Source organism: Bactrocera oleae, chromosome 2 (genome assembly GCF_042242935.1).
Source record: "Bactrocera oleae isolate idBacOlea1 chromosome 2, idBacOlea1, whole genome shotgun sequence".
Lineage (NCBI taxonomy): Eukaryota > Metazoa > Arthropoda > Insecta > Diptera > Tephritidae > Bactrocera > Bactrocera oleae.
This window is the reverse complement of record NC_091536.1, coordinates 24944732-24959908: the sequence shown is the minus strand read 5'-3', so window position 1 is coordinate 24959908 and position 15177 is coordinate 24944732. Positions and strand designations below refer to the sequence as shown.

At 36.4% G+C, this 15177-nt stretch overlaps 2 protein-coding genes across 5 annotated transcripts in view; both read left to right on the top strand.

Moving 5' to 3' along the window:
* Positions 1–11338, top strand: part of Nep2 (Neprilysin 2) — a 29700-nt gene extending 18362 nt beyond the window's left edge. Inside the window, exons 1-11 of one of the 4 annotated variants that reach the window (XM_014235677.3) lie at positions 860–1028; positions 5299–5432; positions 5549–5926; positions 5989–6203; positions 6274–6450; positions 6507–6883; positions 7268–7300; positions 9490–9899; positions 9974–10224; positions 10379–10565; positions 10632–11338. In XM_014235677.3, coding sequence (XP_014091152.2) covers positions 1003–1028; positions 5299–5432; positions 5549–5926; positions 5989–6203; positions 6274–6450; positions 6507–6883; positions 7268–7300; positions 9490–9899; positions 9974–10224; positions 10379–10565; positions 10632–10783 — 2340 coding nt within the window. In that variant the 5' untranslated portion in view covers positions 860–1002 and the 3' untranslated portion in view covers positions 10784–11338. Of the gene's footprint in view, positions 1–859; positions 1029–1061; positions 1126–5298; positions 5433–5548; positions 5927–5988; positions 6204–6273; positions 6451–6506; positions 6884–7267; positions 7301–9489; positions 9900–9973; positions 10225–10378; positions 10566–10631 lie in introns of those variants that run through there. The other 3 variants (XM_014235679.3, XM_014235678.3, XM_014235680.3) reach the window with 3 other exon arrangements.
* Positions 11339–11484: 146 nt separating this feature from the next.
* Positions 11485–14909, top strand: LOC106618067 (kelch-like protein diablo). The gene is made up of 5 exons (XM_014235608.3): positions 11485–12004; positions 12139–12472; positions 12536–12642; positions 12698–13349; positions 13406–14909. Exons 1-5 carry the CDS (start codon positions 11897–11899, stop codon positions 13813–13815), a joined length of 1611 nt encoding a protein of 536 aa, XP_014091083.3. The 5' UTR covers positions 11485–11896; the 3' UTR covers positions 13816–14909.
* The last annotated feature ends 268 nt before the right edge of the window (positions 14910–15177 follow it).

Sequence of the window (15177 nt, the reverse complement as noted above, 5' to 3'; positions counted from 1 at the left end):
AGAGCTTTGTTTTTACTTAGACAAATAGCTTCGAACACATTGGTGGATGTTTCATTTGCGTACAGCTTTCAGTGCTTAATGATGATTGATTAGTGATTAGTGATTGCGATCACTATATATCCTTTATCGGGTATTTGGTTCTAAAATTTTTAACATTCGAAATCTTGACAACAGTAAATTTTAATTAAATGAAATTGTATTGATGTTACGGTGTCTACGTATTTCTAGGTAATGTTCCGCAGCACTAGCAGACACTTGTAGTTGATAGATAAGGTAATTTGAAAGAATACAATAGAATAAAAAATAACAAGAGCTTATTTTTTTAAATTGAACGAGCCTTCAATTTTTCAATGCAATTTTCTATTCTGAATGCTTTATGTAGGTCTGTTCATATATAATTTACCTAGAATAACACGAGGCAAACTTATTTTACAATCTCAAACTGTTATAGCACCGTGGCTGCATAAGGCAGATTAAAGGTAAGCTAAATGAGGTCTAAACGTTGATTACTAAACAGTTACGAGGTTAAAGAAAAATCTGATTACCAATAATAATCGCACCTATTTGTCTAATGCGAGATGCTTCCATAGCTCCCAGTTTGCAGCGGCGATTGTAGCAATACTTGTTCTGAGCCTTCTAAGAATTTTTCTGTAGCTTACATACGCGAGCCTGTATATAAATGTACATTTATATGTACATATATAAATGAATTCGAGTGAGAACTGTTGAGCCAACACTTGGGTGATATGCATGGTCGATGGGTTGGTAGAGGCGGGGAGCGCGCTGTTAGTCTCTTTAAATAAAAGTTCATTTGAATTTACTTTCTGGTGTAGTGCAGACGTATAATTGCTGTGATTACAATCAAAAACAATAGTAAACAGAGAACATTAAATAAAATGCAATAAAAACAATTAAGAATTTTGTTTACCTAAAAAAAAAAATTCGAGATAAAATAACAGCAAACAAAAAACGAAGTTAAACAACAACAAATTATGTGTTGTGATGAGATATCATCTGCTGTGTTGTAGGTAATGCAAATGCTTAGTATATGGGTTTTTCTCGCTGAGTGCAGCACCAAAAAGTACAGTTTGATAATAAATAAATTAAAATAATTAAAATCATGTCGTAAGTTAAGAATTATTGCTATGTGATGTGGGTGTAATAAAAAATTCAATAAATAGTAAATTATAATGCTGACAGATTCTATGCAGAACCTGCGTAAGCTCTGAGTTTCTCTTAAAAAATGCAAGTTCAAAATTCAAAGTTATATGATTTACATAAAAGCAGCTCGGCAGCTAACTAGAAACGCATCTCAGTGATTTCAAGTCAGTGATAACACTTGCGGTTACTCGTGCAAGTACACAATAACTGTTGTTATAATTATGGCTTGAGCAATCGCAAGCGGGGTTTTCACATTTAAAGCGTAAACAAAAAGTTAATGAGCTATTGATTGAGCTTTTGAGTTTTAATTGTTCACTTATATATATATATGTAAATACGTATGCCTACTGCAGCCGACTCTCAACTTTTAGTCACATGTTTTATTTCAAGCTACACTTTAAGCTGGCTAGCCACTGCAGGGCCGTGAGTAATACATACTAGTATTGCAAGCAGTTTTTCAACGACGAAAGAAAAAGAATTTGAAATTGCTAATAATTGATAATACCGAATCTAATTCCATATTATGGCGAGTCCTACAATCTTGATATACATAGGTATAACATACTATGCTGTTCTTCTGTTTTACAACTGTAGAAGACTTCGCGTAATCTGGCGTTTTTTAGTGTGTTTTGAAAATGTAAATATTTTTGCAAATTTTTTCATGTATATGTGCTAAATGCTAATTGAAAATCGTTTATATTATTGCTAATAAAGCATCTTCATAACCCGTTTTAAATATTTCGATTAGGAAATTTATAGAGGAATGATTAAAATTTACCAGCTTTCGGTTTGCTAAGTCAATTATTCGAGTATTGCGTCGTGTTTAATTAACACATTTCATGCAAGTCGATAACCTAATTGTATCGACATGGATGACCTTCACAAAAGAGAAAAAAATTCTGGACAGAAACAGTATATGAGATGATTTACTACCTATAATGTTTTTTTTGGACAATCATAAGCAATTTACAAAACATTTTGAGATTTTAGTTTTTGTAACTATGATTACCTCAATGGCGATATCTTTATTTTAATGCATTCAGTATTTACCCATTGGTATAATGCCAATGTGATTCCTGAATAAGTCATTTTTGTGGTTATAAAGTTGTATTGGTCTTGTAATATTCGAGTTAATTCCAATTGCATTTAAAGTTAACCGGTTGGCGTTGATTTCAATTTCGTGCTAAAAGAGAAAATAATATTAATCTCAGGAATAGTTCCGAATAACATGAGATCATTCACACTGCCATTATGTAAGTTAAAGAAATCTGAATCCAAAAGAGAGAAAGTGTTAGCAATCCACCAAGTAAAATTTATTTCCGGATTTATTGCAATTTGATCAGTTTCGTATTATCAGACGTTAAAAATTACAAGCAAGAGTTTACTTGTAAATGTATTAAAAAGTTTTAAACTATGTATTACTAATACGTATCACACCAAAAAATTTAAAACTATTATGAATGAGAATAGTAAAAAGTTTGCCGATTTGTCATTACGGCAATAAATAGGCGGGCCGCCATAACTTATTATTCAGTTTGTAGTTCCAATGCAGGTATCGACGTCTGAACGAAATAAAGATAGAGGAATACCCTACCCTGGGGCAGTGATGCTCTCAAGCATTGTTTGTTGTAGAATGTCGCCTTATTTTTATACATATACATACATATATACTATAGGTTCATTGTACATATGTATGTTATATACGTGCGTGCTCTTTGAGTGTTCGTTTGTCGATTTGCGTGTCACAAGCACGACAAGCCAAGCAAAAAGCTGTAATAGCATGTAAAACGCTAAGAACTCTTCCGCCTCCCCTGCTAAATGCTAATTAAATAGCGCGGAAATTTAGGGATGACAGCTAAGTTGAGAAAATAAAAAGTATATAAATAATACAATAATAAAATACACAAACAAAACTACTAAAAAATACATACATAACTGCATTTGTATTTACATCTGTAGTTTACCGCAGGAGTGAAATAACCACAAAGGAAGTAAACAAAAGTGACAAATTACTATATTTTCCATTTTTTCAGTTTTCTTTCATGAGAGACGACAATTAAGAAGTATAATGATATATTTCCACACACAGTTAGATATATGTATGTATGTATTAGTTTATTTTTTGCGCATGCATTTAAGTAACACTACTCATACATAAAAGCAAGTGCAAGCAATTAACTTGCAAAATTTACCGCTGAAAATAAACCGAATTAAATGAAGTGATAAAACTAAATATAAAAAATTCCGTCATGTTCATGTGAACGTTTATGCATAAAAAGGAAGCTGCAATTATGAATAAACCGGCAAGTCTGTGTGTGTGTGTGCAGCTGAACAAGTTTCCAACAATGGTCGGCGATATTTCGGCGGCAAAGTTGCGGGGTTTGCGAACTAACGCAGCCATATATCTTTACTCATATTTATTTGTATTGCTTGTTTAAGTAAAATCCTCTGTTGCAAGCGAGGAATTGCTAACAATTGTTGTTGTTGGTTATTTGAACGTAAAACCGCAAGGCAAGTTTCAGGTGCAATTCCACTGTTCGATTTGCGTTTACGATTCGATTTTTTCGCAATTAAATACAGTTACTACCGCTACACACCTATGTATGTATATATATATATATGTACATATATCGGGTTTTCCAATAGGGATGATAAGATTTTTAAGTGTTGTTTTGGCCATTTTTAATATGTCATGATCCATAATTTTTTCAGACTACTTCTTGTGGGGTTATTTGAAGTCATTGTTCTTTAGCAATAAACCAAACTCTCTTCAAGCTTTAGAAGTCAATATTGAAGGTGCTATTGTATCGATTATACAAGTACTTGACATTAAATAAAAAACATTTGATTTTCCTTTAACAATTAGTGTCTGTTTGTTTTTGGTGTAAATCATATCACTCTAATTGGAAAATCCTTTATATCACACACCAGATGAAGATTGCTATATATTTCTATTTTTAAACCACAGCCGACAGCAATAATTGCCGGCGCCACAACTAATGGTTGCTGCTACTGTTGTTGCCGCAATTTGGAAGCTTGCAACGCCCAAATAGCATTTGCAAGATACAAGATACACTGTAATTCCGCCAAGTTAGCTGGCTATCGCGTTTCGCTTAGCCGAAGTACAATACAAACATACGGTAGATTTACTGTTATGTTTACAAATCAACAAACAAAAGTCATTCGCTCTTACCATACTTAAATACATTTAAAAGTGTGTATATGAAAGTGCGTAGAAATGTGTGAATTGTGCGAATTAGCTACTCTTGCTTCTGTTACGCATCAGCAGAGGTCTCAACTAATTTCGACTAATTAAACAGTGAATCGACGCTTTAGCAAACAGTTTTTAAAAGCTCGAAAGACATGAGAAGTCTAAAAACAATGAACAGAAAGTGATGAAGAACAGCCCCTAGAAATAATCGCTATAGTTTACTGAAGAAGCAACCGGCCGTGTCGACAAAATCGCTTCTTTCTCTCAAATGCCCCTTAGAAGTAATTTTTATAGATTTTACTCCAATAGGTAAACATTTAAGTTATTTTAGTGTAGTGTAATCCAAAATCCAAAATTAATTTGAAGAACGCTTGCGATGATAAATTTCGTATCGCACCTCTTTTTAAGCAGCAACATAAATGTGTGTGTGTTTTTAAACTGTTTTGCCCTTTTTGCTTTGGTTTCTTTATGAGTGTAATCAGTTCTTCCGGTCGCAGCTGGATTTAATTCTCCGATGCATAAATTAGATATCCGCACGTGAATCGACTTGACTTCTCAACTAAAGCCTGCGCTCGCACCTCTTTTACCTAACACCACTATATTGGACTCGTGCCCTTTTAATTTGAATTGTTGACGGCAAAAAAGCATGGAACGCAGACCAAACTTTCAAGAATTGATTTTCCTTGGACGAGTATCTACTTTTTCGGCTGTAAAGTGTGGAGATTTCTTTTTATTGAATCCAATTCTTGCTGTATAACTTTAATGCTATTAATCTTTGATAGTTAGATAATAGTTGGAAAATATATAGCGAAAATAAATAGTTATCATCAAAATTTTTATTCGATTAATATTTAATTTTTCTAAGTTCACTGCCTTTTAATTAACAGATACTAATTTAAACACATTTCCACATTTTCATTATCTAGGAATCCGAATTGGTGGCGTAGACGCACCACGCTGGAACGATGCCTGGTATTGATCAGTATTATTGCGTTGATAGCAGTAGTTGGTCTTGTCATTGGACTGGTTTCTGTTATACTTTCAAATCGTTTGACGGAAGGTGAGTGAAACGAAGCATGTGTTTTGCCTGTTGGCAAAAAAAGAATATTCGAGATAAATACAGAATTGCATTAAGTAAGAATTTTCGAAATTGTAACAATTGCTTTACTTCGATAGAGCTCAAAGCAACTACCAATCCACCAGAGGCGCTGCAAGGCTCCACTCGCATCACGGACAATGAGGTCTTTATGCCACCACAGAAACTACCAAAGGATGATGTCTGCCTCTCAGCCGAATGCATACACACCTCATCGGCGGTGCTAAGTAAAATGAAGCCAGAGATCGAACCTTGTGATGATTTCTATCAATTCGTCTGCGGTACTTATATAGAGGAGAATTTAATACCCGATGACAAGGATTCGTTGAATACGTTCTCTTTGATCTCGGATAAACTACATGAACAGCTGAAGGAGATTATTGTTGAAGAACGGCCAGGCACAGAGCCCAAACACTTCCAGCTGCCGAACGCGCTGTATAAGGCGTGCATGAACAAATGTGAGTTCTTGCAGTTGTTATTGTTTTAAAGTTTTATTTAAATTCAATCTCGCCAACTACAGCACTGATTGAGGAGTTGGGTGCCAAGCCGATTGCAGACATTGCCAAAAAACTCGGCGGCTGGCCGGTAATTGAGGGCGACTTATGGAACGCAGACGACAGCTGGTCTTGGCAGGAGACTGTAAAGAAGTTCCGTAGGATGGGATTCAGCATGGACTATATCATCGACTTTTCAGTCAGTGTGGATTTAAAGAACAGTACAACGCGTATTATAGATGTGAGTTCGTTTAGTTTCTTTGTGGTGGTTGCAGTTTGCTTTACTTCAAATTCCTTCTTTGCTGTTACAGTTTGATCAATCTGCTATTGGCTTGAGTCGCGAATATCTCGTCAAAGGCTTCAACGAGACATTGGTGAGCTCTTATTATGATTACATGGTCGATATGGCTGTGCTTTTTGGTGCTGATAAGGATGTAGCGAAGAGTGAGTTGAGAGAATCCCTCGATTTCGAGATTGCTTTGGCAAATGTGAGTTGACTTCATGCAAAGTTAAGAAAGTTTACTTAAATTGTTTGACCCTTTAGATTTCCTGGCCAGCTGAGAAGCGCCGCAACACCAACGATCTCTACAACATACGCACACTGAAGCAGCTCCAAGCAGCTTATCCTTACGTGCAGTGGGTGGATTACACCAACGCTTTGCTGCCGAACAAAATCAAAGTGGACGAAAATGAGCCAGTAAATCTTTCAGTACCCAGTTTCTTTGAAGAGTTAGGCCCACTATTGGAGCGTACACCAAATCGTGTGATTGCGAACTACATGATGTGGCGTATACACGCATTTTCGATCGTTTTTCTCTCTGAGCAATTCCGCAAGCGTCAACTTCAATACGCGACCGCTTTGTCGGGTCGTCAGGAGCAGGAAGCGCGTTGGAAGGAGTGCGTGGATATCGCCAGTGGCAGGTAGGTGGTCGTTTAGAAACTTGATTTGTTCCAAGATACTTTGAGAAAATAGCTGTCCCCAGTAGAACCATTTTGTTTTGAGTTACGACATTTGTTGAATTGGCTGCAAATTCTTCATGTAGCATAGATTATTTTGTGTGCACTTAATTAATTGTGTATGTATTATGTATCCGCAATGGCATGTAAGTTCCCTTGCAAATATTAAATTGATTGGTACCTTTTTTCATTGATGTTAATTGCTCTTCTTGTAAGAAATATTGGCTTGCTTCCTTAGGAAAAGTGTGCGTTTCATGCATTTGCTTAGTTCAAATTTATTTAGACTGAAATTCTTACATAAATACGTTAATATATATAAGTATATGTTTTATCTCTGCTTTCTTACAGCTATGATGAAGAGGTCGAAGATGAAGTAGAAGGGTACTAAGTTTAATAGATTTATTTACTTTTATTTACTTTTGTTTTATTTGATTTGATTTACACCACTTTTCAGTTGAGTTTTGTGTTGTGGCTTTATTAGTTCTTCACAATTTGTTTTTGGTAACACATATGCATTCATTTAGTACCTTGCACTAGTAGCACACTATTCGTTGGTTAGAAAATGTAGAAATTCAAGTATTCTTATTTTCATAAAAAACATGAGCACACATTAAAAATAACCTGCCGTTCGAAGCTTTTCTTATTTCCTAGTGGCTCTGTTTATGGGCTCCATTGGCTCGTTCGTCCTCTGTGATGATCAAAAACTATCTGGTCTTTCGCTAATTAATAAGTGTTCCGTGTTCCACAATGCTGAATAAGTTCATAGTCACTTAGTGTAGATGCATATAGGCCTGTAAGGTTTAGTTAGCGTTCACTTCTATATAATTCTTGGGAAAAATGAAATCATCGAGATCAATAGCTTATAAACTACAATAGACCAAGAGATATTTGATATTCGAACTGCTCCGTTGTCAGATCTGGTAGCTTATATTATTTTCCTTTTGCAACTCTGGAAACAAATCTAGGCAATCATAAGTTTGGGAATATAAAATAAGTATCGAAACTGCTGAAGGAAAAGAGCTCTGAACAAACTAAAGACTATGCTGATGGCGTTTCTTTATAAGTTCGAACACTTTTAGAAATCTTTGATTTTGCTTACTGCTTGAAGACGTTTACAAAATAATTGATGAGTAAGGAACATTCCGGCAAGGCACCTCAATTATAACCTATATGAAATGTAGCTCTATTTAAATTGAGTTGAAAAGAAAGAAAACTGACATAAGATTATTTAAAGCTGAACATGGAAACATTTTAAGGTGAAATGTAACACTAGTTATGTTATGTGACTTATTTTTTAGGATACTTATACGAGTGTTCACTTAAGTCTTATTTAATTAATTAATTGATTTTCTAATTGTGAGCAATTCGGACCACAATTTCATAATTTATTGCATGCGCTTTTCTGTTTGCCTTATTTTGATTCAGTTGTTGTTTTTGCATTAATTTATTTGCCAAACTTAAAAATATTTTGAATTACACACGTTCGTCTTTACTTTCAACCTTTCAGCGAATTACGTGATGTCGAATTTGAAGTTGAAGGGTACAGATTTTTATCGATACGCTTTTTTGCTCTTCAACATTGCTTTGCTATCTCCTTCCTTTATTCAAAATTTTCATGAATCGTTTAGTTTATTTCCTTATGTACGAATGATATATCGCTTAAACATTAACTTTCTGCAGAAGATCTAAATATGACACACACTTATACAAAAATAAAAAGAATTGTATAAGGTAACGACTCTTCTATTTAACATCGCCATCACGGAGAGATTATTATATAATACTATACATATGTATATAGCAGACCTTACTATTCAAAAACAAAAAATTCAAACAAAATGATGTTATTTTAATAAAAACCAAATAATATTTTCAAATGCAATACTAATAACTTTTGCTTTAATTACATGCCTTTAGTGATATGCAATCAACCAGTCTTTGGGTGCTTTTTTTTTGACTGCTGTAATAGTCAGAGTTTGTTCCCCAAGCGAAATTTTCGAAAACTAAGCTTATTAAAAATACAGTTCTTATGTTTCTTAACTCGTTCAAATTTATGCACTACCTTTTGCACTTTTTGTTTCATCGGCTTTTGCAAGGTGTTTTTATGTCACACACTAACCTGCGCGCATCCTTACGATTCCTTCATTATAGAGCACAGTACATACTCAATATAAGAAATTAAAAATTTAAACATTTAGTTTTTTTAATCTATTTATGCAATTTTTTTATTTATGTAATTAAAAATTAATCCTGAAAATTGTATTATTCTTTTTTATGTCCATTTCATAAAACATTTGAACAACGTGCTTGTGGTCACATCGCTACTCATCGTATTTCATCGTTTCCACATCGTTATACTTGAACGTTCCACAACGTTGCTCATAAAACATTGTTCACAAATCGTTATTATGTGACCATAATTATGTTCGATTAACATAACTCACATCACACCATGCTTCCCCCTTCCCCACCCGTGTCGCCATGTGTTTACCATTTGTTGAACTATGTGCGCCGATTATTTGTCGACATTATGCTCACATCGTTCACTACTTCATATTTGGGGGGTGTAGCTTGGCCATTGCCGTCGGTTCGCTGTATGTGCGCAAGCATTTCAAGCAAGACTCCAAGTCCATAGCATTGGACATGGTGCACCAAATTCGCGGAGTCTTCGACAATATACTCAGCGAGGTCGACTGGATGGACGATATTACCAAGAAGGAGGCTAAGAGGAAGTTGTATGCGATGACTACACACATTGGCTATCCCGATGAGATGTTAGATAATTCGAAATTGGAGGAATATTATCGCAATTTGGAGATTGATTCCAGCAAGTACTTTGAGTCCTTCCTGAACATGAATGTCTTTGGTACAGATTACTCGTTCAATAAGCTGCGTTTGCCGGTAAACAAGACAGATTGGATGCGTCACGCACGTCCAGCTGTTGTCAATGCCTACTATTCGTCGATTGAGAACAGTATACGTAAGCTCTCGTCGTACTAATGCTGTAAGAGGTATCACTATTTGGTGGGTAAATTTGTGTTTTCGTTCTTTTAGAATTCCCTGCTGGTATTCTTCAAGGTCACTTCTTCCACGCTGCACGCCCCAAGTACATGAATTATGGTGCTATCGGTTTCGTTATTGGCCATGAGATTACGCACGGCTTCGATGATCAAGGACGTCGTTTCGATTTGCAGGGCAACTTGTTGGATTGGTGGGCAGAGAATACGCAGAAGGCCTATTTGGACAAGGCCAAGTGTATTATTGAACAGTATGCAAATTTCACAGACGGACAAACTGGTTTGAATGTAAGTACAGAAAAAATTGCGTAAAATTCACTATCAGTAAGGACACTTTGTGCATCTCATAATTCTGTTTCTGTTGACAGAAATGTAAGTGAGAGATGACTGAGTGCGAAAGCTTTGTCAAATTCCAATACTCCACATATTTTTTTATTTGCAGCTGAATGGCGTCAATACGCAAGGTGAGAATATTGCAGACAATGGTGGCGTGAAAGAATCCTATCGAGCTTATCGTCAGTGGGCGGAAAAGAATGGTCCCGAGCCGAAATTGCCCGGTTTGGACTACACCCCCGAGCAGATGTTCTGGATCTCTGCCGGTCAGACGTGGTGCGCCAAATATCGCAAAGGTGCGTATTTGAAATCGAATTTTTGATGGAACAACTATTTATCTTCAAACTAAAAACTTTTTTTAGAAACGCTCAAAATGCGCATCACGACCGGTGTTCATTCGCCTTCGCAATTCCGCGTCATGGGCACATTCAGCAATATGAAGGACTTTGCGCGCGACTTTAATTGCCCCGATGGATCTCGTATGAACCCCGTGCAGAAGTGCGAGGTGTGGTAAGGAAAGGGAGTAAACAGATGATAATGTGACATAAATACATACACTCACACACATGCGCACTGGCAGCAGCAATGATGCGAACCTTTTGCATTACAACTTTTGGTGTTGTTTTTTTATATTCAAATAAGAAAAAAGAAATATGTAAATTTTTTTTTTAATTTATGTATGTGTGTATTTAGTTTTTAGTTACAATTTGCTTTATTTTTGAAGCTAAATTTCTTTAATGTAGTGAACTTCGTGCATCTCGAAGTCAGCACAGTGATTAACGCTACTTTTCGATTTCGGCACAAAAACAACAAAGTCGTCAATGTATTACATTTGTTATGTAATCGAATAATTCACCTAGTTAATCACTTCATGTATGTATTTACCCATTTGTATGTGAAACGACGTACGCTTGTTTAAGTGAAAAACTCGTAAAACGGAAAAGCAAAGGAAAGAATTTTGGGATCCCAACATTTCACACTAAAAAAAAATGAAATTTGCGTACTTGTTAATTTATAAGATGTAAAAAAAATAAATAAATAAAAAACAAACACAAAAAATTAAACAAAATCTATTCAGTCTATTAAAAATTAGGAATTTCTATTATCAGAATTCATATCCGGCTAAGAACTGGCTAAATTTACTAATAGAACGTAAATTTACCGCTAAAGAGTCACTGGAAAAGCAACAGCTGTGGCTTGTTTGTTTTCCACTCTCTATTCCGATTCCATTCTATAAAAGCGAGGGACATGCACTCTTTTGACGACAGTGCGCAGGCTCCAATAATTATGGCATTTCGTTTGACAACAAAAACGAAAGTATTAGATAATAATGCAACCATCGTCAATAACAGAGCAACGAAAAGAGACGCTGACAAAACAAAAAGTGTGCAATCGAAATAGAAACAGCAACAGAAGTAAGGAGAACAGCAAAATATATTATATTATGTGGTCAGTGAAAAATTAGTGCGCAAAATTGAAAATTAAATGCAGCTAATTAAATCGAATAATCAGAGCAAAATTCGGCGCAAGCAATATTCGTAGCAATACCGACAACAACAACAGCGCAAATAACCGTAATAACGGTCGCAGCATATTTAGCGGACGTGGGCATTGTGTGTTGTGGGCAATGAGCGGCAGCGGCGGTAACGGACGTCTAGCAGCAGCGCAGTCGTTGCAAAATGAACACGCCGAAGCGCTACTGGTGCAACTTAATGAGTTCCGTAAAAATGAGCAGGTAAAGTGTGTCATTAGAGTGGCTGAGAGTGGGCTGATGGAAGCCTTACTAGCCGCATGGCTAATTGACCGCCACGCCTTAATTTTTACAGCTTTCGATAAAGATTTCAATTCTGTGTAACTACATATTTCCAGTATACGGATGTTTGCTTGGTTTGTGATGATCTGCGTATTAAGGCCCATCGCAACATACTCGCCGCTGCGAGCCCCTACTTCCAGGCGATGTTTGGCGGCAACTTTCCAGAGAGCTCACAGAACGAAGTTCACATACACGACATGGAGCCGCGTTGTTTAGAGCTGGCAGTGGACTTCATTTACACCGGCCACCTGGATAATTATGTTGATTGTGTGCAACAGTTGCTGGAGACTGCGGCCTTTCTGCAGCTGGAGCATTTGATGGACTTGTGTACGGAGTATATGTGCGCACAGCTGGACGCTGATAATTGTCTGGGTTTTAAGCATTTTGCAGGTGCCTAAACTAGCCGAGATATTTAAATATACAGATATTTTATATAAGATTTTTCGCTTTCAGAGAAACAAAATAATTTCACGCTGCTGGATTCGGCTTGCCAATACATCATAACACATTTCAAAGAAGTAGTGCAGAGTGAGGAATTTTTGGATATGACCTACTTGGAGGTAAATGTGCACCATTGATAACACTGCGATCATGCGTAAATTTTTTTTTGCACAGCTCAGCAATATATTGGCTAACGATGCTCTTTACGTTCATTCCGACGACGCTGTGCTATGTGGCTTGACACGTTGGGCCGAACATCGACCAACAGAGCGCACGGCTAACTTGGCACCACTGCTGCGCTACATACATCCAGCTTGCGTAACAGCTGAAGTGGCACGCTCACTGCCCATCCTCAAGCAGAGCGCGGAGAGTCAGAGTTGGCTGCACGATGTGCTGCACAGTGCCGATAGCATGGAGTGGAATATCTTTGTGTTGGACAAAATGGGCCGCAAACCGGATCTGCAACGCTTTAATTTGGCATTCGACGAGGCAACGCAGCTGCAGCCATTGCCACGACCAGCATTCGCCGTCAGTTTGACGGCGCACAAGAATATTTTATACGCGCAAGGTGGCAGTGTGGGTCGCAGCACTCGTGAGAGTTTTTACTACAACATCTATCGCGATCAGTGGCACGAGCTGCATCCGCTACTGATGGAGCGTTCGCACCACCGGTCGGTCATATTGAATGGCTGTTTGTATGCGCTCGGCGGCAATACATTGCAAGGTGCCACCTGTTCGGTGGAGTGTTTGAATTTGATCACAAATAAAGCGACATTTCGTGAGAATATGCTGGCGAAGCGAAACGCAATGGGCGCGGTAGTGTGCGGTTAGTGGTGTGTATATATGAATGTAATTTAATCTTATATTTTATTCTTGATACAGATAATACGCTCTACGTGATGGGTGGTGAGACCGATCATCGTTCACTTTACTCGGTAGAGCGTTATGATCCACGTGTGGGCCAGTGGCAGGAGATGCCCTCCATGCGTGAGGTCAACAGCTATTGCTCTAGCGCGGCAATCGGTTCGCACATCTATTGTTGTGAGGGTCTGGGCAGCTGTATGGAACGCTTTGACCTGCGCGCCAACCGCTGGGATGTCATTAACTTCTGGGAGGAGCGCGAGTTTTATGAAATTTTTGTCGTAAACAATAAATTGTACAGCGTTTCCGGTGAAGCCATCGCACGATACGACGAGATGGAGAACAAATGGCTAAGCGAGTTTAAATTCGCCGAATCACGTGAATGGGACACAGCTACAGGCTTGCAGATGGTCAACTATCTGAGGCTTTAAAGTTACAAAAAATCGCATATGGTGGCTAAATCTCCTTCATCCTTGGAGTGTCAATTGTGTTTGTTTAACTTAGCATATTCAGAAGAGTATTTATAATAATATTTCAAAGTTGGTAATTAAAGTAGAGGTCGGTTGGGTACTTAATAATTATAAAAAATGTAATATTGTATAATACAAATAGTTATTGTACAATATATATTGTAGGCCTACCATATGTTCGACGGCATTTCCAAAGAGAAATACAAATAATAAAATCGGTTTTATTTATCACTTTTGATATAAGTGAAATGACTTTGAAGTCTTTGCAAAATCGAATTATTATGAAATTCCAAATATATAATTATATTATAAAACCATAAATTTAATAATACATAATATTATATACATACATAGGTATTTGAATAAAATTCGATAAGATCTTCTAAGTAGCTGTCCATTACAGATTCTTTAGAATTCTTGAAGTATTCTCGTAGAAATATTAATTTCATTTACTCAGCTATGTACAATTGCGTGTACATATGTATGGTATATACCACATAACATCATATTATGTAAACGAAAGCCCATTTAACAAAAAACTGTTTTTTATCGAGATTGAAATGTTAGCAATTAAAGGAAAATATCCTGAAAAAATTGCTTTTGTTAATGTTTTTCGTACTAAAAAATTACACTCTTTACAAGTTCTGATATATATTTTTATTTCTAAATATTTTATTTCATGTGCCTACATCCTCATATATATTATATTTTGGGAGCTTTTAAAGCTGAAATAATAAATTGCCAACATGGCGTATGAGTGATTTTATTACTGTGAGCAGAGGTGACGCCTCTATTCGCCTGTTAGCCCATACGTGTTGTTAGGCTTTCCTAATGCACTTGGGTTCGAAGAGGTAATGTGAGCGGAAGGGGTTCAAAATAAACCCAAGTTCGCAGTGCATACCTCTAATTTAATGTAATGTTCATAATATAAGCATAGTAGAATTAAATTATATGAATGAAATTTGAAATGAATAATGACAAAAGTGAATGTTCTGTAACTTTAAGAATTTGAACTTGAAAAATATACATTTTAACGTTTCATAAAAGCTAATAAATTTGCTTCTTCTTTAAATATGGGTGCGTGTACGGAACGTGTAAATATTTTTTCCCATAGGCAACATTTTAAGATGAATTATTGACTTCAGAATTGATTTTAAAAGGCGCCTGAAAGTAGGCCGTAACCTCTTTTGTAAGATTAAACATGCGGCAACGAATTTAATTTCAATAGACTCATTTCCGTTAGTAAAATGTTTCGATAAATATTTTGCTAGCAACATGGTGCGCAACATTGTGTGCGAGAGACTTCAATTGGCAATATGTAAT